This window comes from Triticum aestivum, chromosome 3D (genome assembly GCF_018294505.1).
Source record: "Triticum aestivum cultivar Chinese Spring chromosome 3D, IWGSC CS RefSeq v2.1, whole genome shotgun sequence".
Classification (NCBI taxonomy): Eukaryota; Viridiplantae; Streptophyta; class Magnoliopsida; order Poales; family Poaceae; genus Triticum; species Triticum aestivum.
Genome location: NC_057802.1, coordinates 614,433,360 through 614,458,591, shown reverse-complemented (window position 1 = coordinate 614,458,591; position 25,232 = coordinate 614,433,360). Strand labels below are relative to the sequence as shown.

Here is a 25,232-nt window from a genome sequence, read left to right as displayed (position 1 = left end):
TACATATTGCACAATTAATATTCAAGACAAATCGACAAAGTGAGGAAACGCACATGAAGAACCAAAGGAAGGACACGAGAAGAACAATGTGTTGCATCCCGTAGAGTCACTTACACTCCCCATGAATAGCAAAGCATAGGAGAAGAACAAGAAGCAACAGCGTGTGGACGCGCTTCGTGGACTCCCCCATTTCGATTGCAAGTTGTATACTTTTATGGGTGCTTTGCTGCATGTCCATATATATAGAGGGAGAAGTGATCACGTCCAAGCTAATTATGGACTTCCTTCCAATGTTGCACGTATATTTATGTTTACAATTAATAATATCCTTTTTAAGGGACTAATAATATCCTTCTTTGTAATGTATACAGATCAAAACATACTAGTATTTATAGCATGCCTATAATTAAGTCAGAGTATCTGGGCTTCAACAGGTGCCTATGTCGCGATATATGGGCCATATGTTTACCCTGGTCTTCTAGTCGCACTACAGCACTCCCGCAAATGGGCTGGCCCGGCTATTGATCTCAAAAAATAAAGCTACCGATTATTTTCTTTGTGCACGCCCGCCTAGTGCTAAAATAGCCCGGTTTTCTGGGTTTTTTCGTGTGGGACTTCCTGCGATCTCTACCAGACCAGCAGGCGGGTTTTACCTTTTTCTTTATTTCTTTTTTGCCTTTCTTTCTTATTTGTTTATTTTGCTCTGATCTTATGCCTAGAGACTCTGACATACCACGGTGTTGGTGGCAAATCTGCTGTTTTATTGATTGATGAATTACCTACCAGATCTCTTAAACTCTTTACACAGAGAGAGACGGTAGCCGACTGGCGGTACACAGTTTGCTCTTGGACGAACAGTATGAAACTACAAAGTCCTGCCGTTTATGTACATGGATCCTTCATGAAAAATTGAGTGCCAGGTGAACCGGACTGTGTAGCAAAGTGAACCGGGCAAAGGCGGGTTCGCCACACTATCCTGCCAGAGCCAAAGCCAGAGCAACACGCAGGCACTCGCCAGCTCGTCCACCACCGGCATCGAAACTGCGGCCAACAAATCAACCCGGTCCACCATCAGCCTTCAGTTCCTCTGATCCCCTCAACCATTTCTTCGCTCTTTCAATGATGACAAACGTTGTTGAATCAAACAAATACACCAACATCTGTTCCAGATATACCTCAAAACAGAAGTAATAAACATGAAAACAACAGCAACAAGCTTTCATTGTGATTTACAGGGCGTGCAGCAAATAATAGAACAGGATGCAGTACAGAGGGTGAATCAGGCAATCAGCAAAACAAAACAAAACAAAACTGGTTGTATAGATAAATCGATCACCAGCCACACCGCCTTATGAATGTTATCCCCACCGCCAATATAACCGCATAAGAACCAAGATACCTCATCTTGAGAAGCTGGAATTTAATTTCTTGGTTTAGGCATTTAGAAACCTCTTATTACAAAAAATTACAACAGAAACTTGGGTATGCTATGGCTTGCATTCAGCGAGTTCATTCGAATGACATACAAAAAAAGCTGTCAAACACGTCGATGGGACTAATTCAGTGAAAATTGCGGGAGCCATTCCTTCGTCCCAGCCTGGAGGAAACAAAATGATCAACACGTCAGGGTTTTATTACAGCATATGGACTAAATTATGTTGGCATAAACTCGTAGTTAGCTCAGCAATCAGCCATAACAAAGATCGCCGCAAAAGATGTAGTGTTCACAGAAGTATCGCACATGATTACTGCTGACAACAAAACAGATTTCTGAAGCATCTTGGTAATGCTATATAGTACTCCCTCTGTAAACTAATATAAGAGCATTTAGAACACTAAAGTAGTGATCTAAACACTCTTAATTATATTAGTTTACAGAGGGAGTATATTGGAAAGAAAAGCTCAACACCACAACCGCTGCTTGTAGTAACAACATAGGGTTACTAGTAATTTATCTGAAGGAAAACAGCTAGGCCAATCAGGAAAGCAAACCCTGTCCATGACCAGTTACAAAAAGCCAAAACAAATAGCTATGCGCAGAGGGGAAGGCGAAAACAACCGCTGAACCCGAGCACACATGCGCAGAGGGGGAGGCGAAATGGCATGTAGCATGTGACTACGATGAAGGGAAATGGAATGATTCGGCCGTCCATGATGATTTTCTTTCCCATGTTAAAATGCACGGCATTTCAATGACACGAGCTGCAGGTCCACCGAATTGCTATGCGCATCCACGCGAGGACGCAGGCATCTAAATCCGCACGGTAAATTCGACGCAGGCGCAGGCATCTAAATTCACACAGCCTTGCCGGGCAGGGCTGAATCCGATCCAATCCAATCCAATGGGATGAACGAACGCGCAGACCTACTAGACGCCGAATCAGGGCTGATCATACGATGAGACGGGGAGGGGTGGGGGTGACGTGACCTGAGCTGAGGTGAGGGGCTCAGCGCCTGTGCGCCTGGACGAACTTGGAGGCCCTGAGGTCCTCCTCGGTGAACCCAGCGGTGAGCTTGGTGACGAGGGCGCCGGTGACGGCGAAGCCCGCCAGGAAGGGCCAGGTGCGGGCCCACTCCCTCCGGAAGAACACCGGCCACGGGTCGAACCGCGCCATATCCGACTGCTCCTCCGCCGCTCGTCGGGGTCGTCGATCCGGTCGAGGTCGCTGCTCCGGTGGCTGCGGCGAGGCGGAGAGAATGAGAGTGTTCGGTCGTTGTGGCGAGGGTAGGGGGCTGCTCACCTATTCTTCTGTCGTCTGCTCGGGCCCGGTTCTCTCGCGGAAAAATGGAGGGTTTCTGGTTAAACACTTCTTTTCTTCCCAAAAAAAGCTTCAGGAAGGAGATGTTTTTGAATTGCACATGAAGATTTTTATTTTTATACTCCCTCCGTTCCTAAATATAAGTCTTTTTAGGCATTTCAAATGGACTACAATGTATGTAGACATATTTTAGAGTGTAGATTCACTCATTTTGCTCCGTATGTAGTCACTTGTTGAAATCTCTACAAAGACTTATATTTGGGAACAGAGGGAGTACAATATATAAACACCGAGGAAGAGGGGGGGAGAGAGAGAGAAGGAGTCCTCGCTCAAGCTTGTTTCAAATTGCTTACCATATATGTCTAGGCGTATGCATATGCCGCATGAGAGGAGTCACCATGATTTTGCATCGCAAACCGTACGTCGTTTTTCATGATTCCTTTTCATTATGCGAGCAGATGGATGTCTCTTGTATTTATTTTATTTTCTCTTTCTTCTCGATTGTCTCTTGGCCGATCAATCGGTATGAAGGGAAGATATCCCCTTTGGCCAAAGACATATAACCACGGCTAGTTTGACGTTCAAACCAAGTTTTTTTTTGTGACCGATGCGTCTCGTGTGACCAGGATCCCAAAGATCTTCAACACTTACTTGCCGACTGCTCTTTCTCTCAGCAAGTTTGCCATGAGATGCTATCTTGGTGTCGATCCATGACATCGTTATCAGGCTCGCGGCGTTGCGCTTCTCCGATTAGTGGGCGGATTCATGCTCCAGTGCCCCCAACATCCATCGACGGGCCCTCCTCCACAATTTATGCTCACAACATGGTCCTTCTTGTGCCACCACAACGCTTTGCATTTTTCGATGGTAAGCCACCATCCATCTTGTGGTTGCTGCAGGAAATCCAAGACGAAGCGCGTTGTGGGCCAAAGCAGCGCCAGAGGAATGCTCTATCTATTGCCTGAGATGTAGATCTCTATCTCTTGGGGAGTTGCGCTGAGAACCCCCTCTAGCCTCATGCTCTGTCGCCGTGTTTAGGCCTTCTAGCGCACCCTTTTGTACTTGTTCAAACTCCTTTTATCAATGGAATGATACACACAAGCTTTACATATTTATGAAAAAAAATATAACTACAACTAATTTTCCTCTAATCTCTGATGATGATTTACCAACTAATATGGTGTTTCGATCTTTTCGCAACCCTTGCGCTATTTGGTGGATCAACATAAGCTAAATTAGGTTGTTTCTGGTTTTGGGACGAATAGTATGTTGGCATTCTAGACCCGATCAACATCGAAGAAGAAAAAAAAGTTGGTTGCACGAAACCCCAAAACTTAGCCATGAGACGCCCCGTATGCTAGTGTCCCATGCTCCAAGATGATGTCTTAGCAAAGGTGGAATGAAGCCGACCACATGCGAAAACTATAGCAGATAACATTGTCCCATGCTCCAAGATGATGAATTTCCTTCATTCATTGATGGTACAGTACAAGCGAGTCTTGTGTTGGTGCCAGCTAGCCTAGCCTAGCCAGGGGTCGTCGTCTTCTCCTTCATCCTCCTCCTCAGACCAGACGGCGGGCCAGCCAGACCCCAGAGTCGACTCGAGACCGAACCAACCCGAACCCCAACCCCCCAACCAGACCACGCGATTCGAATCCCCTCACCGCCGGGCCCGGATGCTGCCGCCGCGCGGGCCGCCGACGACGACGAGCGCCTAGGGTTAGCCCGCCGCCCCAGCCCCCCTCCCCCGCGCGCCCGCGCATCGGGGAGATCTCGCGCCCGCCGGGATGCGGCCCCACGACGCGCCGTCCAAGCGGGCGGGCGGGAGCGGGCGCGTGGCGGCCGTGGGGATGCCCCCGCCGCGGGCCATGTCCGCCGCGCCCTCCTTCTCCGCCGCCGCCGCGTCCGCGCGGAAGCCGCCCGAGCCGCTCCGCCGCGCCGTCGCCGACTGCCTCTCCCCGCCGGCGCCGCACACCCACGGCCCCGCCGCCTCCGCCGCCGCCGAGGCCTCCCGCACGCTCCGGGTCAGTCCCTCCACCCATCTCCCTTCCATAAATCTCGGCCCCTCCTCGGCTGGTTGCCCTACATGCGCAGCACTACTCCTTCGCGTGCTTGCCTATACCTAGGAATCACGTCGATTTGCCGCCCACGCGCCAAGCGACTCGCCGGTGGCTAGGTTTGGTAACGGCGGCGCGCGGCTCTAGCTGCTGCTCTGCACCCCCAGTCCAGTTGCAGAGGAAGCAGCAGCTTGCATTTGGTTCAGTTGTCATCTTGTACCTCATGATACGACTAGGGTTGCGCAGTGCATTGAATGGTGCACATAATTGGTGCCTACAGTTCTTATTGGAACACGCCAGACGCCGAGGAACGACTCCATGCCCGTGAATGATATGAGTCTAGCCGGGAACCACGGCGATGTGCCACTCGCGCTAAGCGACTTGCGAACGGCTAGATTTGGCAATGGCGCGCTCACTCGGCGCTGGCTGCTTTTCTGAACCCCAGGTTGCGGAGTTGCCAGCAGCTTTTCGATTGTCGTCTTGTATGTGACGGCACCAGTGGCGTTGCGCAATGCATTGAATGATGCATAAAACTGGTGCTTATAGTATTAACTGGAACGCGCCACCCACTTATTTCCAGTGACGCTGAAAAACGGTTCATGTCCACGAGTGATGTCACTGGGTAGTTTGTCATGCCATTATTTGATCATATTTTGGTTATCTACCCTTTCACGATTAATGAATAGAACACGTGTCACTTAAGACCACCGACCACCGTTTGGAATCAAAGGGCGCTTCCGCCTTGCCTTTTGCTCATAAAGCACAAACACGTTGACTATGACTGTTTACAGGCACCCCTCTATGACACACATTCAAGGTGTTTGCCAAAGAAGCAATACCTAATTACTGTTTTGGCAAATTATGACTTGCAATCTAATGTGAAGTTCTTTCTCCTTTTGACCATTTGTTGCATTTTCTGTTTGGTTGCTCGATTTGTTAATTGTTTCATATATCCGTCATGATTCATCACTGCCCAGCATATTTAGCTTCTCTGCTTTCTCTCTTGCGAATGGGATTCGGTAATGACGCATTCAGCACTACCTGCTGTTCTAAGACGCAGTTGGAGAGAAACCAGCAGCTTATATTTGGTTTGCTTGTCGCCTTGTATGTCATGATAATACTGCACGGCGCAATGCACTGAATGACATACAAAATTGGTGCCTGTAGTGTTGATTGGAATTGGAATGTGCCGCCCACTTATTTCCAATGACGCCGAGAAACGATTCATGCCCACGAATGACATAACCGCGTAGTTTGTAATTTATTTGATCATACTCTGGTTTTGTATTGTTTCATGATTAATGAATGGAACATGTGTCGCCTAAGACCACCGACCACCGTTTGAAATGAAAGCGCGCCGGTGTTGCCTTTTGCACATGAAACATGGACACACTGGCTTGGTCTGTTTACAAGCTCCCTATATGACATACATTCAAGGTGTTTGCCAAAGAAACAAAACCTGACTACTGTTCTTTTGCTCATTATGACTTGCAAGATACATGAATGTTATATTCGGACATGTTATCTGCTTTCTTGTTACCGCTGTTGGTATTTTGGGCTATTGCTGGCAAACAAAGTTTTGTAATGCAGCAAGATTCTTTTAACTCAACTTCTGCACATATATGCCATTTCCTGATGAGTGATCTTATGCTGGCAGGATTATATAGCTAACCTATCAACCATCGATATGGCTTATAATGTCCTGATTGACCATGCTCTTGCAGAAAGAGATCGGAGGTATGCTTTTCCCTTTCATTTCGCCTTTTCAAGCTCTTTCCCCATTTCACATTACAAGGGGTAAAGATTCAGCATAATGTGCTCATGTATCTCGTGTTTTTCTTGACAAACTTATCTAGCTCCTGTGTCATAAGCTACAACTCCTTAGCTTGTTTCTGTACGGCATACAATGATTAATCAAGTAACGATAAGGATCTGTAATACTTGAAATTATTCACAATTTCCTTGCCGCATTTTGATTTTTTGAGGTGCCGTATCTATAAGAATATAATGCCCCTCAAAATTGAATATTATATTTCCTAACGTGGACAATCTTTTCAACCAGCCCAGCAGTTGTCCCAAGATGCGTGGCATTGTTAAAGAGATATCTTATCCGGTAAGCTGAGTGTCAATTGTCAGCGTCTCATGCTTATTCTTGAAACTTGCTTGCACTTACACTAATACACTGTACAACTTTGCGTGGTAAGGTATATTCCAAGGGTGCAAACGCTACGTCAAATCGACATCTTTTGTGCAAATACCATGGCAAAGTATGACCCATTGGCAGGTCACAGAGCATCATCATTTGGCCAGAACATTGGATCATCTGCAGCTTTGCCAAATTCCTCTCTTGTTGCCCCACCAATATCGAACTTTGCTTCAGCATCTCTTGTGAAATCTTTAAACTATGTCCGCTCACTAGTTGCCAGGCATATTCCAAAGTTATCATTCCAACCAATTCCTCAGTCTCTGGCAACAGCCTCTACAAAACAGTCGCTTCCTTCACTTTCATCATTTTTGAATAGGTCCTTACAGTTGAATCCAGAAGCTGTTACCAACAGAGAACATCTTGAATCAAAGGAATTGCAAACTGCACCCGATTTAACATCATCAGCAAGTGAAAAGGTCGATGGTGGAGAGCATGGATATGATACCAAGTATATATCCTTCGACATTCTAAATTGGCGATGGCATGTATATGGTGAACGTCAAACATCAAGATCTGCCAAGGAAAGGTATTTCTCTTGTGCTTATTTTTTACTGTCAGTTTGCTTTGGTAGACCAGACTGTCATGTCAGTACAAGACGCAATGTGTTCTCTACCTGTTTTTTGTCACACTGGAGCATTCCAGTCATTCTAGCTGTAATGAATGGAATTTAAAAGTATAATGCTGATAGTCGTGCAAACACTAACTGCATTGTTTGTTTCATTTATCACCAGCAATGATCTTGCAGGCCTTCAAGATTTTCATACACATGGTTTTCTTGAAGTTGGTGCTGCGGCTCTTCTAGTAGGGGATATGGAGGCAAAGATTAATGATCAACAATGGAAATATTCTGTTATCCAGGAATTTCCTGATATTGATTTATTGCAACCTTCAACTTCGACAGCTAGCACTTTTGCGTCATCGCAGGGTCATCTGAAAGCAATAACAGCCTCAAAACGCATGAAATCGGGCCCGAGCCAAGTTTGGTAGGTTTTTTCTTCTTCTTTAGGTTATCATGTATATCAGTGCCACATTGTGGCGAAACCATATATTTCCTTTCATGCATCATTTTAGTATTTCACGTAGAACACATTCTCCTTCTCTCCCCTGCCCTATTCCCTTTCCAGTTTCGCTGAGATGGGTATTTTGAGAAACAGCTTTCTGTATCTGTGCTGACATTTCATACTCCATTAAGAACCAACTCCTTATCGCTAAGCCAGTAATTGGAGCATATTAACTTGTAGATTTTTTTGTTTATATTATTGATATCAATAATTAGTCTAAGTGGTATTAAGTGTGGCAACACTTACTTTTTCTGCAGGGTGAACGTACCTGCAAATACATTCCAGCCTCGAGCACGTCCCCTTTTTCAGTATAGGCACTACAGGTATTCCCTTCTGCTTTTATTTAGCATAGCATTTTGTATAGGAATGTATATGTTGAAGTCTGCGTACTTTTATAAGGTCAGTATTGCATCAATGTAATTGAAATACCCTGAGTTGATTGCGTCTGAAATTTTTCTGCCACCATATGCACATGCATGCTGTAGAAAAACAAGATGGAAATAGTGAGACATGCAATTTTGGGATTCTGAGTAAAATCTTTACTTAATTAACAAAGCCATGGAGAGATTCCAAGTTGTATTTTGTCAGATAACTCTCATTTGCCTCTATATTAAACATTTTCTTATTTATAGTACTCCCTCCGTTCCTAAATATTTGTCTTTCTAGAGATTTCAACAAGTGACTACATACGGAGCAAAATGAGTGAATCGACACTCTAAAATATGTCTATATAAATCCGTTTGTGGTAGTCCATTTGAAATCTCTAAAAAGACAAATATTTAGGAATGGAGGGAGTATATCATAGATATAATACTCCTGTGTAAACCATATAGCTAAATAATACTGTGTTTCAGTTTGAATTTTACTTGTCTTTTGATTGTGTTGCATCATGCCTAACAATGTGCTCACATGCATCTGTTGCTCTTTGTGGTACCCTGTTTCAACAGTGAGCAGCAACCGTTGCGATTGAATCCTACTGAAATTTCTGAAGTCATAGCTGAAGTTTGTTCAGAAACAACTTCAAATGCAAATCAGTTTAACGCTCCATCAAGATTGACCACCCAGAGTCGGCAACCTTCAGCGGATGTGGCATTTAGTGTCCTCATTAAACTTGTTATTGACATGTATATGACCTTACACGCTTATCTTTTCATTCTTTTTACCTCCAGTTCACACATCGTGTTTGCATATCTAGTTTTTTCTACTTCTGTCTCCATTATTGGTATTATAGTGATAGCATGATTCTTCTACTTTTATACCTAATATTACTGCTGATATCAGACCTGAACAACTTACTGTTAATAGACAGTATATTTTCTTTACTATGGATGCATTTCAATTGCAAAACATATGCTCTTATCTAATGCAAAGTTTTTTTATTACATGAATATCTATGTGATATGACCTGCCACATTGTCATCATTGATCTGAACTGCCTATTGTTCTGCTACTTTTTTCTTGTATAAGCATGTCTCTGTTTTACTTGGGTTGTCAGCAGGCTGTATGCTTTGCTTCTATGAAATGTACTTCTAGGCTGATGCATGCTGCACGCATACTAAAGATTTCCATGTTTGCCATATTTCTGTTATCAAATTAGTAGTTTGAGTAATGAATGCATGCATCAAAAAACAACCGTTGCAAGATGTGAGCAAATATTTATCTCAAAATGTCATAGAACTGCACTTATTTAGGCTTGGTGTTAAAGCAACCTTTGCAACCATAGAAGTACACTTATTAAGGGTTTTGATAATATTTGTTTCTCTTCTTTGGTTCAGGTATATGATGGACTCTGAGGCTGCTGCTCCTCTGACACTTTATATGCTTGAGGTGTTATACTCTGCACAGCTGTATCCCAAAACAGATCATGTGAAATATTTCTAACATTTTTTAATGTTTCAGGGCATGTTAAGCTCTCAGAAATCACCTGCCAGAACAAAGGCTTTCGATCTGATTCTGAACCTTGGGATTCATGCACACCTGCTGGAGCCTATGATAGTTGAAGATGCACCACTTATTGAAAAAGGTGATACTACAAGCAACTCTTATCTGAACAATGAGTACGGACCCAATATGGATGAACAGAGGGAAGCGGAACCTGAAGAAGAGCAAAGGATTAGTCCTGCTATTGATCAGTTTGAGTCATGGCTTCTCAAAATACTATTTGAAGTTCTCCTTCTCTTGGTTCAGGTGATTGTTACTTTTAGAATATTGACCTTGTATGCATTTTGGTAGTCATATTGACCCCTCCTCTTAAGCACAAGGAATGTGTACTATATTCATCTATGTGCACGTGCAAGCATGTTTACACCATAACATGTAGATTGCTCCATTTTATGCTAGGCTGGTACATACAATACCTTTATTTGTTACTTCTGGTTTTGTAGATGGAGGAGCGCCAGGAGATCGTGTGGGCATCAGCTTTAAGTTGTCTAATTTACTTTGTTTGTGATGGAGGGAAAATCATCAGGAGCAGACTTGGAGGTTTGGACATAAGGGTAAGGAAGCACAGGTTTTTTCATGTATTCATTCTTTGAGTCGTGTGCTTGGACCCTATTTGTAACATTTTGTCAGTCTTGTTATTCGCGTGCCTTTGGACTAACAGTGTTCGATACTTCTTCTAGATGATACCCGGCACTTTGTTGCGGCAATGTTTTGCATCAGTGGTATTTGATTATACGGAACATGAATATTTGGAGTAATAATATGAGAACTAAAACTGTAAATACATATGACTTATTGTGTTTGATTGTTGTATATTTGTAAAATATAAATAGCATAATAGAATGAACATTCGCATGCATATTTGCATGTTGAGGTGGGCTTTTTTCTATGCATGATTGCATCTTGTGGCGGGTCTTTACAATGCATGGTGCATTTTGAGGTGGCATGCTTGCATGCTGAGAGAAATAGGTAATTGAGGGCTAGCCATTTATATATAGAAAATTGGAGTTGTAGTTGAAACTATAAACCTTTATGTCTCGTTAATGCTAAACATATTTCAGTTGAGCATGTAGTATGGATTTCTGCGTACACGGCAAGATGTGCATATTTTTATTGTTATTTTATACTCACAAATGAAAGATGGAAAATAAAAATAACCAATAGCAGCGGTACTGAAAATAATTGAATCTACAGGTTTGTGTATATTATTACTGGTGTTGATGTCTTCCGAATGTATGGGTTGGGTGTAGAATGCTATTCCAGCACAAGATTTTTCTTTGATAGCAGGCTGTGAAATGCACTTGGACATCTTCTTTTATATATGTGGTCATGCAATTTTTCTCATATATTTGGCGTATGAGCCTGTTTGACCTTCATCTGGCATAGGTTTCTAAAAATGTGTCTGTTTACTACACCCTCTGTTCCTAAATATAAGACGTTTTGGCAGTTCAATTCAAACTGCCAAAACGTCTTATATTTTGAAACGGAGGCAGTAGTTTACAGCAATTTCTGTAAATTGTGCTATTTCTTGCTGTCAAAGAAGGGTTTGAGAACCACATGTGCATTTTTTAAATCCTGAACAGGTTGTTAAGACTCTTCTTGAGATTAGTGTGGAACATTCATGGGCAAAAGTAGTGCACAGCAAGCTCATTTGCATGCTGACAAATATGCTGTACCAAGTACCAGATGGGACTCAGAGTGGTGCACTTGATACACATTTTGTTCCCGAACGGATAGATCTTCTTGGTGGAGTTGACTATATCTGTCTTGAGGTTAGTGTTACTCTTATGTTTAGATAATACTATGCTGTTTCATGTCTGTTTACAACTGAGCTGTATGTCTATTTGACTGCAATATATTATTATGTTATTATCTCAGTACTGCACAAATTACAAACAAACAATAATAGGCCAGAAGATAATCCACACCTGCTCCGTAGGCAAGTAAACCCACCAGCGCTTCACTGCCATGTAGTTATGTTGGTTCTTTCCATCTGCAGTTAATCTTAGCTATTGCATTCTGGTACTAGCTGGAATATCCCATTCCATTCAATAACTTTGGATATCAAAGTCTCCAATTCATTTTGTCTCAAAATACTGGTCAATATCGTCTGGAATGAAGGGGATCGGCTAGTTGGTACTGAGTGGCGAATGGCAACTGCAATCATATGCGGAATTTTCTTTCCTCGTAGGTTCGCACTGAACCCCAGGAATATATCTGAACATAAATAGGACTTCTTATGCTTAAAACAATTTTTACTGCACCTAGTGTCCCACGTGTGGTTGGCAAGATGGGTATCCCAGAAAAACTGGTGATGTGCTGTATTATTTACTTGAGAGAAAAGTTCGGTCAATCATAGATCCATAAAATCTGCGCCAATGGTCACTACTATACTATCTCAAACCAACAAATTCCATGAGATAACTGATGGTCCTTAAAATCAGAATTATTATCATGCAATGCTAATCCATTTCAGTATCCGTTTCTACTATTCATGATTGTAATTTTTCTTCGTCTTAATCTAAGTTACCTTTTCATTTACAGTATTCACGAGCCAACTCAAAGGAAGAGAAGCGGGATTTGTTTTTTGTTCTTTTTGACTATGTAGTGCATCAAATAAACGAAACATGCTTGGCTGCTGGTCTTTCAACATATACTTACGATGATGCTCAACCCCTCGCTTCCCTTCTTGCATCCGCTGATGCTCCGGAGGCCTTCTATATATCTGTGAAGCATGGTGTTGAAGGTGTTGGGGATATGCTGACAAAAGCTATATCTGCGGCATTATCACAGTCAGCAGAATACGAGCAATTAAACGCGGTAAGGTCTTTTTCCCCTAGTCTTCCCCAACAAGGACTGCTATCTTTTCTTACAATGCTAAAGAGTCGACGGTGTTTTTTACATGAGAGTAGACTGTGTTAGAGACTAAGCTAGTAGTTAGTACTTAGTACAGCTGTTGAGCCTTTGTTAAATTGCTCTACATACGTAAAACGTCATGTTCGAAGTTGCGCAAAGTAAGTTGTATCCACAACATTGAGAGTCCCTACAATCAACTCTAGTGTGTATGGTATGTGATGGTTTGCACACGTTCACATAAATAGGCAGTAGTCATGACCACGAATCCACATTCTTGTCTTAATTAACCGTTAGGTCCTGCAACATGGTCTTATTCATGTTTATTTGTCTGACTTTGTTTCATGGTAAAACAATATGAATATATGTCAAGATTCTCCCTTATAAAGAAGTGCTCCCTCCATCCAAATTAAGTGCGTCAATTAATTTGGATCGGAGGGAGTACATAATTCGGAATTTTATTTTTGAAATACCATTTACTGTATTGGTCATGATCAAAATTTCAATATTTGTAGCTTCTGGACAAGGTTATCAGGAAACTTGATGGAACTGTGAGCACATTTTCAAGGATTGACAATGAGTTTGCTTATATGATCCAAGTAACAAAATCCTTCAAGTGTTTCAGCAGCATTAAAGATGGATCTGAAGATGGTGACGTTGCATCTAGGGCGAGGCTTTGCTGGGCTACTTTGCACTCACTTCTTCACTCACAAATTTCATCATACAGGCACCATGGATATATTTGGTTAGTTGAATTGCTCCTCTCGGAAATAAGTGAAGAAACAGATGGCTCTGTTTGGTCTAAAATCCAAAACCTCCAGGAGGAAATTAAAGATGCTGGAAGCCACGACACCTCGTGTCCAGAAGTTTCGCTGCCCGTTTGTCTGCTGTGTGGGCTTCTGAAATCAAAACACAACTACATCAGATGGGGATTTCTATATGTTTTAGAGAAATTTCTGATGCGCTGCAAATTATTATTGGATGACAGTGACATGCAGGAGCATTCAGTTGCTTATCATAGCAAAAACCGTCTGGACAAAGCTTTTGCGGTTATAGATGTTATGAGTACTGCTTTGCTACTCGTGGTTCAAAATAATGAGACAGACCATATCAACATCTTAAAGGTGACTTTCTTTTACCCAAAATGCAGGCAGTTCGCCTTTGCACTGCAAGCTAGCACTATCTTCGAATATTAAAGTTGCTTTCTTAAAAGTTAATACCGACAATGAACTATTTACAAAATGTAATTTCTCAAAGGTAATAGGTAATTTCTAAATGCAGATTATAGTGCTCTCTACATCCAGTTAACTGCTAATAGTTAGTTGATCTGTAGCCAATTTAATTTCTATGCATAGTTGTTTACCTCTTAGATCTCCTGTTTAATACTGGTCTAAATCAACCATTAGTATTCTTAAGTTATATGATCGATCCTCTAATTCGAAGTTTCCTCATATAGATGTGTGACATGTTGTTTTCACAATTATGTTTGAGGCTTCCGTCCACAAATGTGATGCAACTGGGCGGCCTTCAATCCCTTGGTCAACTTTTTGGTTGCACAACTAAGAACATCGAGTGCACTTTGGAAACCCTTGCATCACACAAAACCATAGGAACGAAGAGCCTTTCCAGGAATGAGACATTGCAAGATACAGGGATGAATCAATCTACTCAATCCGCTCTGCTCTGCGAAACATCAATGGCAGCACTACTTCTAAAAGGTCTTGCGATAGCTCCGATGCAGCTCGTAGCCCTTGTGCCAACTTCATTATTTTATGGGCCATTGATGCAACTTGAAGGCGCTGCCAGTGATGATATTGCATTGGGTATTGCTGTTGGTAGCACAGGAAGAGGCAATATCCCTGGTGCTACATCAGATATTAGAGCAGCGCTTCTTTTGCTTTTGATTGGTAAATGCACAGCTGATCCAGAAGCACTTTCGGAAGTAGAAGGCAATGAGTTCTTCAGGTAATCTTTTGTAAGCTGCATATCTTTGTTTGAAGTTGGTGTATATACTTGATGTTTGTAATACTTGATGTTTGTCCCTTCTCCACTCGACACCAACAGGGGGCTTCTAGATGATACAGACTCAAGGGTGGCGTATTATTCTGCTGCCTTTCTCTTGAAGGTATGCTTGTCAGCAGTTGTTGACTGCTCACTGACATTCTTGTTGCACTTGGCCCTAATAAAGTTTTTGGTTGTACAGCGGATGATGACAGAGGAACCAGATGTCTACCAACGGATGCTTCAAAGTCTCATTTCAAAAGCTCAACAGGTTGATGCACTTTTCCTATCTCATCTTGTTGGGCTGAAATTTGAAATATCACAGGATTATTGTTCGCATGTACTCCCTCTGTCCCATAATAGTCAAAAAACGTCTTATATTATGGGACAGAGGGAGTACCTGTTATCAGATTAGTTCCTGCTAACACATTCAGGCGGTATATTTCTCACAATAAATTTCGTTCCACACATGCATATGGTCTCTAGATTAAGTTGGCACTGACATTTATTTGCGCTGACTCCAGTGTAACAATGAAAAACTTCTGGAAAACCCATACCTTCAAATGCGCGGAATATTGCAGTTGTCAAATGATCTAGGAGTTCAATGATCACCCTGGTTTGACATTTCAATGTACAAAGCTTTCAGTGAGAACTGGTGCCATCGAGATCATTTTTGTTGCAGAAGAATCCGTATCTGAATTCCTCTGCTCCAAACTATGAAAAGGTGTGTGCTGTTGAATTTCATCGTATCCCCAATCTTCACTCGCCTGCTCTGCACCCCGTTCTCTCTTTCTCTACTTCGGGGTCCTTAACAGATTTTGTCAATTTTGCAGATGTTTGAGTGGACCATGTAAATTACCCGCTTCTGCCGTGCTTCTGAATTTCTTTATTCTTTATTAGATCTGAATCAATATTCCATCTGGGGGTTGGGTCACTGTCATTCGCAAGACGAGATGGAGCTGAGTTAGGATGAGATGGTGTTGATAAGCATGACAGCTGCAATTTTCTAATGCAGCGTTGAGATTGAGCCGGCCGGCGCAACTTTTTTTGCGAGAATGCTCGGTTCAATAATGGTAGTTTGTATGTGTGTTTTGATTCATGCTCGCCTTTCCCGTCGTAAGTAACAGAGGGATAGATGTTTGTGTTGCTAGTGTAATTGCCATCTTGAAGTAAACTTGGCGGTGAACTTCTTGACTGACAGCTCTTCTGATCCTTAGATCTTTGTACCCTGGGCTAAGTGTACATGTGTAGGGTGAACAAAAACAGTTTTGTTTGTCCTTGTTCAAATATACCTTTCTGCAACATATTCCTGAACTTTTAACTTATTTTATATTTCCTCTGTTTCAAAATATTTGAAGTTCTTGGTTTATTGTAAGGCAAACTTAAGTTTGACCAAGTTTATAAAAAAATACATATATATGAAGGTAAAAAAAGTACATATATATGTTAAGGCATGCTAAGCTTTCAACGGTTTAAAAGTTATCAAAAAGTATGAAATAAATAGTGGAGCACCACTTTAATATCATGAGATGATCCAACTGAGCGATTGTGAAAATATGCATTTATGTGTCCTTGGCAAAGAAACAATCATTTCAGCTCACTGTGGTAAAAATTTATATTGTACTATTTCTTTTGTCTAGGACACATACAATTGTATTTTTTCAATCGCCTTGTTGAATCATGTTATATTACAAGTGTGTTGCTTCAGTATTTATTTTTCAGGATTTTTGGAACTTTTACATTGTCAGAAACCTTAACTAGTTATGTGGTAAGTTATGATAGAAAATCCTACTCTCTATTATCAGAATATACATTATTCTATAGACTTGGTCAAACCTAATGAAGTTTGCTTACAACAAACATATAACTTAAAATTATCGGCCTACACCCGAGCTCATATGCTCTTGCTATGAACAGTAAAATCTAAACAAATATAACCAAAATAAAGTCAATAAAATCTGATATTTTTTTTGTCAACAAATATGGCTTAGTGGTCTACCTACACGCAAATTTATTGGCATTGGTGTTGGCCTGGACGAAAAAAAAACAGGGCTCCAAAAATGCTTTGAAAAAGAAGCCTTTTTGAAGCTTCGATTTTTGTTTTGCCTAGAGCATCATGATTTTTTTTCTTCATGACATTTTGCACGTATGTCAAACAATCAAAATTGTTTGTTGCATCCCTCGAAAAAATGTTTGTTGCAAAAAGAAAAGAAAAAACTACTCTAGATTGTTTTGATTTTCTTTTTGATGTTTCTCGTTTTATTGTTCGGGTGGCGCATTTGCACTTGGGACAGATATCATATCACCCCTGGAATGTTCGAACAATTTTGCGGCTTGGGACATAATTGTTATGAAATGGTTCATCCCTGACACCTAGGAGACGAGCCAGTCCTTGCGCATCGTGATGTTTTTGAACCTCACCATCGTTGGTGCGGCCGTCGTCACCGCCGTCTCTTCCTGCTGTAACTTTAAAAACAATAAGAGCGACGCCAACCTTTGGGTAATTGCGGGTGCTAAGCACTTGGGTCAAATCATGCCGGGAGAGTAGTGCCTTTGTAATATTTTCTTTTGCTTTTCTTGTAAAAGCAACTCTAAACTCCTTCTTAATTAATGAATGAGGCAAAGCTTTTGCCTCCATTTTAAAAAATAAAAACAATAGATGTCAACAAAAGGCCTATTAGCTCAGCTGGTTAGAGCGTCGTGCTAATAACGCGAAGGTCACAGGTTCGAGACCTGTATGGGCCAAATATTTCTTTTCTTTTTTTTACTCATTGGAAAATGCGAGAAAAAAAAAGAAAAATAAATTAGATGGCTTCGCCCGGGTTCGAACCGGAGACCTTCAGTGTGTTAGACTGACGTGATAACCAACTACACCACGAAACCTTTTTGTGTCTTAAATTATAAGACCGTTATGTTCAGCAATGTTCGAAGACATACTACATACCATCATGTGCTGTTGATCCACTATTTTTACAACACAATAGGTCACAACATTATATTCCAAGATTTGTGGAGATAAACCCACAATAAATAATAGATCAGTGCCGACAAAAGCACATGGAAAAGACACCGGAACACACTTGTCCAACTGAATACGTGATGCTCTAGGAATCCCCAAATCTAGCATGGCCACTGAAAAAATAGCTGATCGACACTAGAGCCCATCGCTAAGGCCAACTCCAATGTGGAGCACCAAAGTCCACCGCAAAATGTCCGGACAATTTTGGCCATCCAACGGCTCTATCTATGGCTACACAGTTCATGTCTTGATTGTTTTCCATACGCAATTGGACACATATGATGATGACTATTTGCACGTAGTGGAAATAAATCTACTATTCTTAAATAGTTGATCCCCACTAACTCTAGTTCGACTTTCCATCTCTAATAGTTGACCCCCCTTGTAGAAAGCTCTATCTATGGCTACACATTGCAAGTATGAAATATTTCTATAATAAAAAATAATAACTTATGTTTTAGATCATTTTCCTCATACATAATTTATCTAAAATTAATATTTAAATTCCTGCTGCAACGTGCGGGGAAATCACCTAGTATCTCCAATATTTCACTTGGTGTCTTGGGTGCTCGACACAAGCCGTTATTTTTTCCACCCAGGTATATATAGGGAACGAAGGGATATCATGAAAACTTTTGCTTTTTCAGAGGTATATATGGCGTCCTTGCTGAAAATGGAGTTTGGCTGTGTGCAACCTATGATACAGTGACCGAAACTGATTCTTTTCAGCTCATGCACTTAGATACAACTGTAAACACGACATGTCAATTTGGATCGAGATGCACTTTGAGCAGGGTATGCACTTGCCATTATTCGCACGCTTATATGTATGCCTTCATTATAATGTAACTGATGCATGATGATTTGTGCACACATCACATCACATAAAGTCAGAAAACAGTGTTAAAAAAAGATTCCAACAAAGATAAATACTCACAAGCATGGAATGTGTAATGAGAAACTAGGCGAGGACTAACATTTTTATTGCTGCATTTTTCTGGTGACTCCTAGGAGCAAAGATCTTTTTATTATCTCTATGCTTATGTTTTTCCTTTCTTTCTTTTTTGAAAAGGAAGGTTAAACCTCCTGGCCTCTGCATCCTCAGATGTACACAACCATATCTTTCAAAGTTGATGCAAAGCAACAAGGCCAAAGTCATCAACAAGCCCAGTAAAATACATATACAACTATTGCCGAACCATTACATGATATGAAGAGAACCCTATGATTATGTCGGACTTCTTCCGCAGCAACGCCTTAAGGAAACGCTCCCGCGCAACCATCATCGTGTCCATACAAGACAAGGATTTTCATATCCTAGATACCAAGACAAACCAATCAAGGCAAGAATATGGGCATAGAGACAACACCTTCAACAGTGTAATGGCACAATTTTGTTGTTGCTGAGTTCAACCAATAAAGCCCAAACAAAAGTTTTCACCTTGAACATGAAGTGTTTTTCCAAGCACTATCTTTGCAGAGGGATCTTCCATAAGTCGCACCCCGTACTCTGCCAGAACCATTGTGGTGTCCACCGATGGAGGTCGCACGCCTCTCCTGGCACTCCACATTACCATGAACCAAAGAAGCACATGCCCGGTGGAGCTACCTAGCCGACTGCCTCCCGAGGAGTGTCTCACCCCCTCTGCCAGTGGCAAGAGTGGGATGTCTTCCAGCATATCACCGCCATGACCATTGAAGAGTAGCCAGACTCATGCCACAGATTTGGCCTCTGCCATTGAAGCACCAGCTGTCCATGTCTGTACCACCCATCCGCCTCCAGACCAAACTGCACCGAGCACCCGGCTCGCCGTAGCCAACATACTGATGTCGAGCTCTCGATCAAGTGCGTCCTTGTGTATATGTACATTGACATAAACAGCGCATATCAAAGATCGATGCTATGGTGATCAATTAAGTGAGGTGGCCATGTAACCCAGTGGTGACCGATATTTCATATGTTGTCTTGAACGCTAGACACTATATTTCAATCTAGGTATAGAGAAGGGAGGGATATTGTGAAAACATAGTTCTTCTTCCACGAGACAGTGTCCTTGCTCATAACTAAGAATGAAATTTGGTCGTGTCCATCTTTCGATGCATAAGTCTCTTTTTCTCTTTGAGTGCTTAGACCGATGCACTATCGACATTACGGGTCTGGCTTCTTTGGTGGACATTACTTGCTCACTTGCACATATGCCTTTGGCAAAATGGTTTGCGTGTCCATCAAATCAGAGAAACATGACAAGAAGGCCCCAACAGCTACGAATACTTGAGACGTGGACAGTGAATGCGAATCTATATTGCAAGGACCAAGATTTGTTGCTGTGTTTTGGAGATCGCTCCAACGAGCAAAGGCGGCCTTTCTTGTGAATCTATATTGCAAGGACCAAAAGAGGCTCCCGTGATCTTCTTACTATTACTAGTAAGCTTGCACGTGCAACGCACGTCTTGGCTAAAGCTCTTTTTGAAGATACATCCATTCCCAATCAAAAACACCGTGTTTCTAGTTATATTTCTTCATGGCAGAAGTTTGCCCGTGCAACACTGTTATAAGCTTAGCAAGAAATTTTCTCGGTCCCCTCTTAAACATATGTGAACAAAATAAGCTACTAATCTCCTCTTAAATCAGACCAATGCTCCCTTGATCAATAATCGGAGCACTCCTGCACAAGAACATCAACGGCAATCTTACTTCTTTTTATTGGTTGCTCACCATTTGTGTCGCCACAATTGACGACATCTTCGCCACACTACACCAGCTCTGGCAGCCATGAAGGGTGGTAGATTCCGTGGGATTGTTGCGCATGGTACCTGGCCAAGCTGCTCACTCCAACCATGAAAGCGACCACCTGCTGCAAACATTGAATGGTCATTATGTGTTGCAAAGCAACTCGAGCACATATGTATTGGTTGAAGTTTCATGGCTGTAGTGGCGAAAAATAGTCTTAGTTGTTGCATAGAACAAGAAGGATCTGATGCTTCAATATCGAGCAAAATAGTGCACTATCCTCACCAGTATCGAGCAACATATTTTCTCTCACATTCTCTATTGGTTTGAAAGCATGGTTGGCTGAATACTCCTAGACCAGGGTTTGAAATATTCTACAAAGGTAGTTTTAAAGAATCTTGTAATGATGCGTGAACACATCAGATTGTCAAAAATAATTACAGTACACATAAGCAGGCAAGGAACCATGCCATGATTTCTGATCTTCTGTATATACTTCCAATTTTGGACAAATGGAAGGCAATAATTACGTTCAGAAACCAATTTATAAAAAGGGGAAGACAATGTGGAATTCACGCTTCAGTCGTTACAGGTGAAGAATGATGACCTATATATCTACATCTGAGGCCTATAATCAGAAACAATGAAACTGCCGCTACATCGGAAACATGTTGTAGATAATGAATCTAACCTAGGAATACATAATATAACAAATATCCTATATGCTTTTGTTTGCATATTTCTCATTTCTATTGAGTCGGATTTTAAAATCATTTCTTAAAGTGGAAACCCGCATAAAAGAGGACTGGTAGGTATAAAAGTTTTGAATTACATAGGTGGTGGGGCATATTTATAACAAGTCATAACTAATACATCTGTATAAATGTTTTCTCTACATTCGCTCTATATTACAAGTGTAGCATCTTTTACTGTTGCACATAATTGAAATCTAAATGGAAGGTCACATCACCAAGCATTCAACTTTTGATTGATAAGCACTAAGTCGAGAGCCAAGCAATATGCAAAAATGGGAACCATAATCTCAAAAATTGTTTATCACCCTCGTCCATCTCGATGAAAGATTAAAATAACTATAGAAAATATAGATGGTACTAAATCTCTTACCATGACATCACAAGCTCAACGATGGCACACATGAGCGACTAAGCTGATGATTACTGTATACCATGCAGATTGTAGACTTTCGGAATTAACTCCATGAGCCGGTAACAAAACATAACATGTGTGTCCTAATTCCTAAATTGGCGTTGAAGGCCTATAATGATTAGAGGACCAGTCCTCTTCTTATAGTTCTACCTATAGGGATCCAATATGCTTTTGTTTCTTCTATAATAAAAATCCTATATGCGTACATACATGTACATACATCCGATTCACAAAAAAGTTAGAACATCTTATATTTGTGAACGGAGGGAGTACTTCAGATCTAGCCAACAGCAGGATAAATCATGGCAATATTTTGTATGGACAGGTTTGATAGCGATCAAAACATACCCAATATGCATAACCTTAGGCCTGCGATCCAAACGCATCCAAACGCCCGAGCTCCCGCAGCTCCAAGCCGCCGCCGCTCCGTAGGCTCGCGCCGCCACCCCACGCCGCCTCTCGCCGGAGACCGTCGCAACCCGAGGTTCACCGTCAAGGCCGCCACGCCCCTGCCCTTCCTCCTCTCCCTTCTGTTCTTCTATATCTCCTCACCTTCGAAGCTCTCTCTCCTAGGAACTGCAGCGGGCCATGAAGAAGCTCAGCCGCCGCCGTTGTCCATCCGACTCGCCGAAGCCGCCTGTCGTACAAACATCATTTAATGGAAACTGAGTCTGCATATAACCCTGCATGATTTACTACCTCAGCTATGCTCTATTATAATAGTTGATTAGAGTGATTAAACCCCCAAGAGTATATGAAATGGGCATGGCTGTACAAAATGTATACATAAGCTATACCCTGTCCCGGAGTTGCAATCATTAGGTTGAGAAGGAACAAAACCAAATGCGATGCCCGGTGCATAATTTTCTAGTTGAGAGCCAATTAGTATGGCATCTATGGCATCTACGTCTATGTTATAGGAGGTACAATCTGCAGTTTTATGTATGATTTGGACATACCATTTGCAGTGGTGCTGGCTGCTGAAGCTTTCCTGTCAGATTTCACAATTAGCCTCACCAATCAGGTTTCCATATCACTGAAGACAAAAGAAGGCCAGACACAATGTTGAATTGATAGATAGCCATTCAGTATCAACCAACTGACAGGAAAAATACGTGAAGATGGTACTAACATCCGGCATTCAACGCTGCTCCTATCATTGTAGAATGGGCAGGAAAAGACCATATCGAGCTTGTCCATCCGCTTCCTAGTGGGCGGCTTAGCGGCTGCCTTCCTCTTCCCCCTTCCCCATGGTTCAACCTCTCTTCTCCCTTTCAAAACCTACGAAGAGCAGCAGTTAGAATCTACCTATCAAATGATGAGAAGATTTTTAACACACTAATGGAGTTGCTAGCCGCGAAGAAATCAATACTTTATACAGTACGATCTAAACAAATACTGAAATTCGTAAAAGGCACCAAGCTATGACGCATCATTCTTTGTAAAAGCAACCAAAATTTGTAACGACGCAAGATGAAGATAGCAAATCATACACAAATCATTCTCAAGATGGAATCCAGGAACACAACAGCATGTATGATCGTGCCATGGACACTACACCCAGGGCGGATCTGGCCCAGAAATTACGAAGGTTCCATCACCACCCTTGTGGGATTGACCGATTGAATTAGCAAGGAGGAGAATTGATGTTGTGAAGAAGCAATCACACAACCTAGCTGCTCGTGCATACCTTAGAGAGAGGGTCAGAGGGAGGAGACCCGGTGGCCGGGCCAAGACTGGGACGGCGTGGAGACCGCAGCAGCAGGACGTCAAGGGGGTCTAAGAAGAGGAACGATGACGGGATCGGTGCTCAAGAGGCCAGAAGAAGGGGCTCTGAATCGAAAAGCTGGGCCTTCGAAGCTCTATCTCCCTGGAACTGCAGCAGTCCATGGAGGAGCTCAGCCGCCGGCGCCGCCCTTCCGACTCGCCGGAGCCGCACGTCGTCGATCCGATCCGGCTGCCATCCGCCAGATCCACGCCAGTCCCGCCGGAGCCCACACCTCCCTGCATTGAGCTGTCGCCGCCGCCCCGCATCGCTCGCATCGCTACCATGCAATCAGGTAGTATCTGTTTGCAAATCAGGTTGTGTTTTTTTCCTTGGATTAGCGAAGCGATGTATTGGTGTGGAGCGCGGAACGTTGGTTCGGCAGAGTTTTCGTCCGCTTACGCAAATTGCTAAACGCAATTCTCGTTGAGGGTTAGTATAATTTAATGGTTAGATAAAATTAAATGGTTCTGATCATGAGGCTGTAATCGCTTATTTTGTTATGTATACGTTAGGCTGGGTGTACTTAGCGATGAATATGTTTGCTTGTTTAATAGTAGTATATTCTCGTCGTCAAGGGATAATGTTTACAAGCCCTGTTCCCTGTTCTATATTCTGAACTAAAATATTGAGAAAGCAAAATGGAACAAGAGGCCTATTAGCTCAGCTGGTTAGAGCGTCGTGCTAATAACGCGAAGGTCACAGGTTCGAGACCTGTATGGGCCAAATATTTTTTTTTTCTTTTTTTTACTCATTGGAAAATGCGAGAATAAAAAAAGAAAAATAAATTAGATGGCTTCGCCCGGGTTCGAACCGGAGACCTTCAGTGTGTTAGACTGACGTGATAACCAACTACACCACGAAACCTTTGGTGACATGTTTGGATGAGCAGTCAAAAATTTGTATATTCAGTAGTTGTGATTTACTCCTGGTAGTGCTGGATCGTAGGACTAGCTGTCGTAACATCAAAACTATACCACGAAACCAATTTGATGCAATAATAGGGTAGATTTCATATAAAATTGATAATCATCAACAATATGATATATTTCATACATCGGTGAGTCAAATTTATTGATGGTATAAATATACATTGTATGATGAAATTATAGCAGTTTGTAGCATGAACCATATTCTTAGTAGGATCTATTTGATTTTGTTTTTGTGTGTTTTCTTTGTTTAGTGTGACCTTGATATATAATGTCCCATTTCCTTTCATCCTCTACAATGTATCCAACAGTGTGTTGAGGCGCGAACCCGTGTTTGAATGTAGAAAACACCGGTTCTTATTTCTTTGTGAAAAACAATGGTTCTTTTGTGTTCTTCGTTGTTGCAATTGCATCTACGAATTTCTTCTGAGCTTCTCTAATTGAAACGGTGGAAGAACATGAAATATCGTTGTTTTAAGTATTTGGTGGAATCCTGCAAAAAGACATGTATAAGTTTTCAATCATGGTAGATGCACTAAGGTAAAAGGTGAAACAACAAATATATAACAAACAATTTATGTTACAAAAAAGTTTGTTTTCACATGAGAAAGGGAGAGCTCCGTAAAATTGACTTTCCTAGAAGTCTGAAAACATTCATAAAATAGCAACTAGCACTGGACACTAGGTTAATAGGTTAGTCTAGAAAACTGATTAAAAAAATGTGCCAAAACTATGCCAAAATG

At 41.8% G+C, this 25,232-nt stretch overlaps 2 protein-coding genes, 1 long non-coding RNA gene and 4 other non-coding genes across 9 annotated transcripts; 3 read left to right on the top strand and 4 right to left on the bottom strand.

The window, feature by feature from the left end:
* Positions 1–1,403: 1,403 nt before the first annotated feature.
* LOC123075956 (uncharacterized) lies at positions 1,404–2,760 on the bottom strand. Its single transcript, XM_044498445.1, has 2 exons — positions 2,429–2,760; positions 1,404–1,597 (listed from the first exon to the last, which is right to left on the bottom strand). The coding sequence occupies exon 1, from the start codon at positions 2,613–2,615 to the stop codon at positions 2,448–2,450; it is 168 nt and encodes a 55-aa protein (XP_044354380.1). The 5' UTR covers positions 2,616–2,760; the 3' UTR covers positions 1,404–1,597; positions 2,429–2,447.
* A 1,612-nt stretch (positions 2,761–4,372) lies between these two features.
* Positions 4,373–16,203, top strand: LOC123081022 (uncharacterized). Its single transcript, XM_044503987.1, has 18 exons — positions 4,373–4,783; positions 6,474–6,553; positions 6,879–6,929; positions 7,021–7,548; positions 7,754–8,005; positions 8,341–8,406; positions 9,031–9,207; positions 9,859–9,910; positions 9,983–10,270; positions 10,468–10,578; positions 11,608–11,796; positions 12,569–12,844; positions 13,393–14,001; positions 14,334–14,842; positions 14,942–15,002; positions 15,081–15,149; positions 15,403–15,602; positions 15,712–16,203. Exons 1-17 carry the CDS (start codon positions 4,547–4,549, stop codon positions 15,484–15,486), a joined length of 3,639 nt encoding a protein of 1,212 aa, XP_044359922.1. The 5' UTR covers positions 4,373–4,546; the 3' UTR covers positions 15,487–15,602; positions 15,712–16,203.
* A 1,346-nt stretch (positions 16,204–17,549) lies between these two features.
* Positions 17,550–17,623, top strand: TRNAI-AAU (transfer RNA isoleucine (anticodon AAU)). The gene has a single exon. It is a non-coding gene; the product is annotated as a tRNA-Ile (tRNA).
* A 64-nt stretch (positions 17,624–17,687) lies between these two features.
* TRNAV-AAC (transfer RNA valine (anticodon AAC)) lies at positions 17,688–17,761 on the bottom strand. The gene has a single exon. It is a non-coding gene; the product is annotated as a tRNA-Val (tRNA).
* A 2,618-nt stretch (positions 17,762–20,379) lies between these two features.
* Positions 20,380–22,957, bottom strand: LOC123075955 (uncharacterized). Of its 3 annotated transcripts, XR_006436242.1 has the most exons (4): positions 22,928–22,957; positions 22,755–22,831; positions 22,144–22,432; positions 20,380–20,749 (listed from the first exon to the last, which is right to left on the bottom strand). It is a non-coding gene; the product is annotated as an uncharacterized lncRNA (long non-coding RNA). The 3 variants fall into 3 exon arrangements; XR_006436241.1 differs by having other exon boundaries at positions 20,380–20,752; positions 22,755–22,951; XR_006436240.1 differs by having other exon boundaries at positions 22,755–22,951.
* A 1,255-nt stretch (positions 22,958–24,212) lies between these two features.
* TRNAI-AAU (transfer RNA isoleucine (anticodon AAU)) lies at positions 24,213–24,286 on the top strand. Its single transcript has one exon. It is a non-coding gene; the product is annotated as a tRNA-Ile (tRNA).
* A 67-nt stretch (positions 24,287–24,353) lies between these two features.
* TRNAV-AAC (transfer RNA valine (anticodon AAC)) lies at positions 24,354–24,427 on the bottom strand. The gene has a single exon. It is a non-coding gene; the product is annotated as a tRNA-Val (tRNA).
* Between the last annotated feature and the right edge of the window lie 805 nt (positions 24,428–25,232).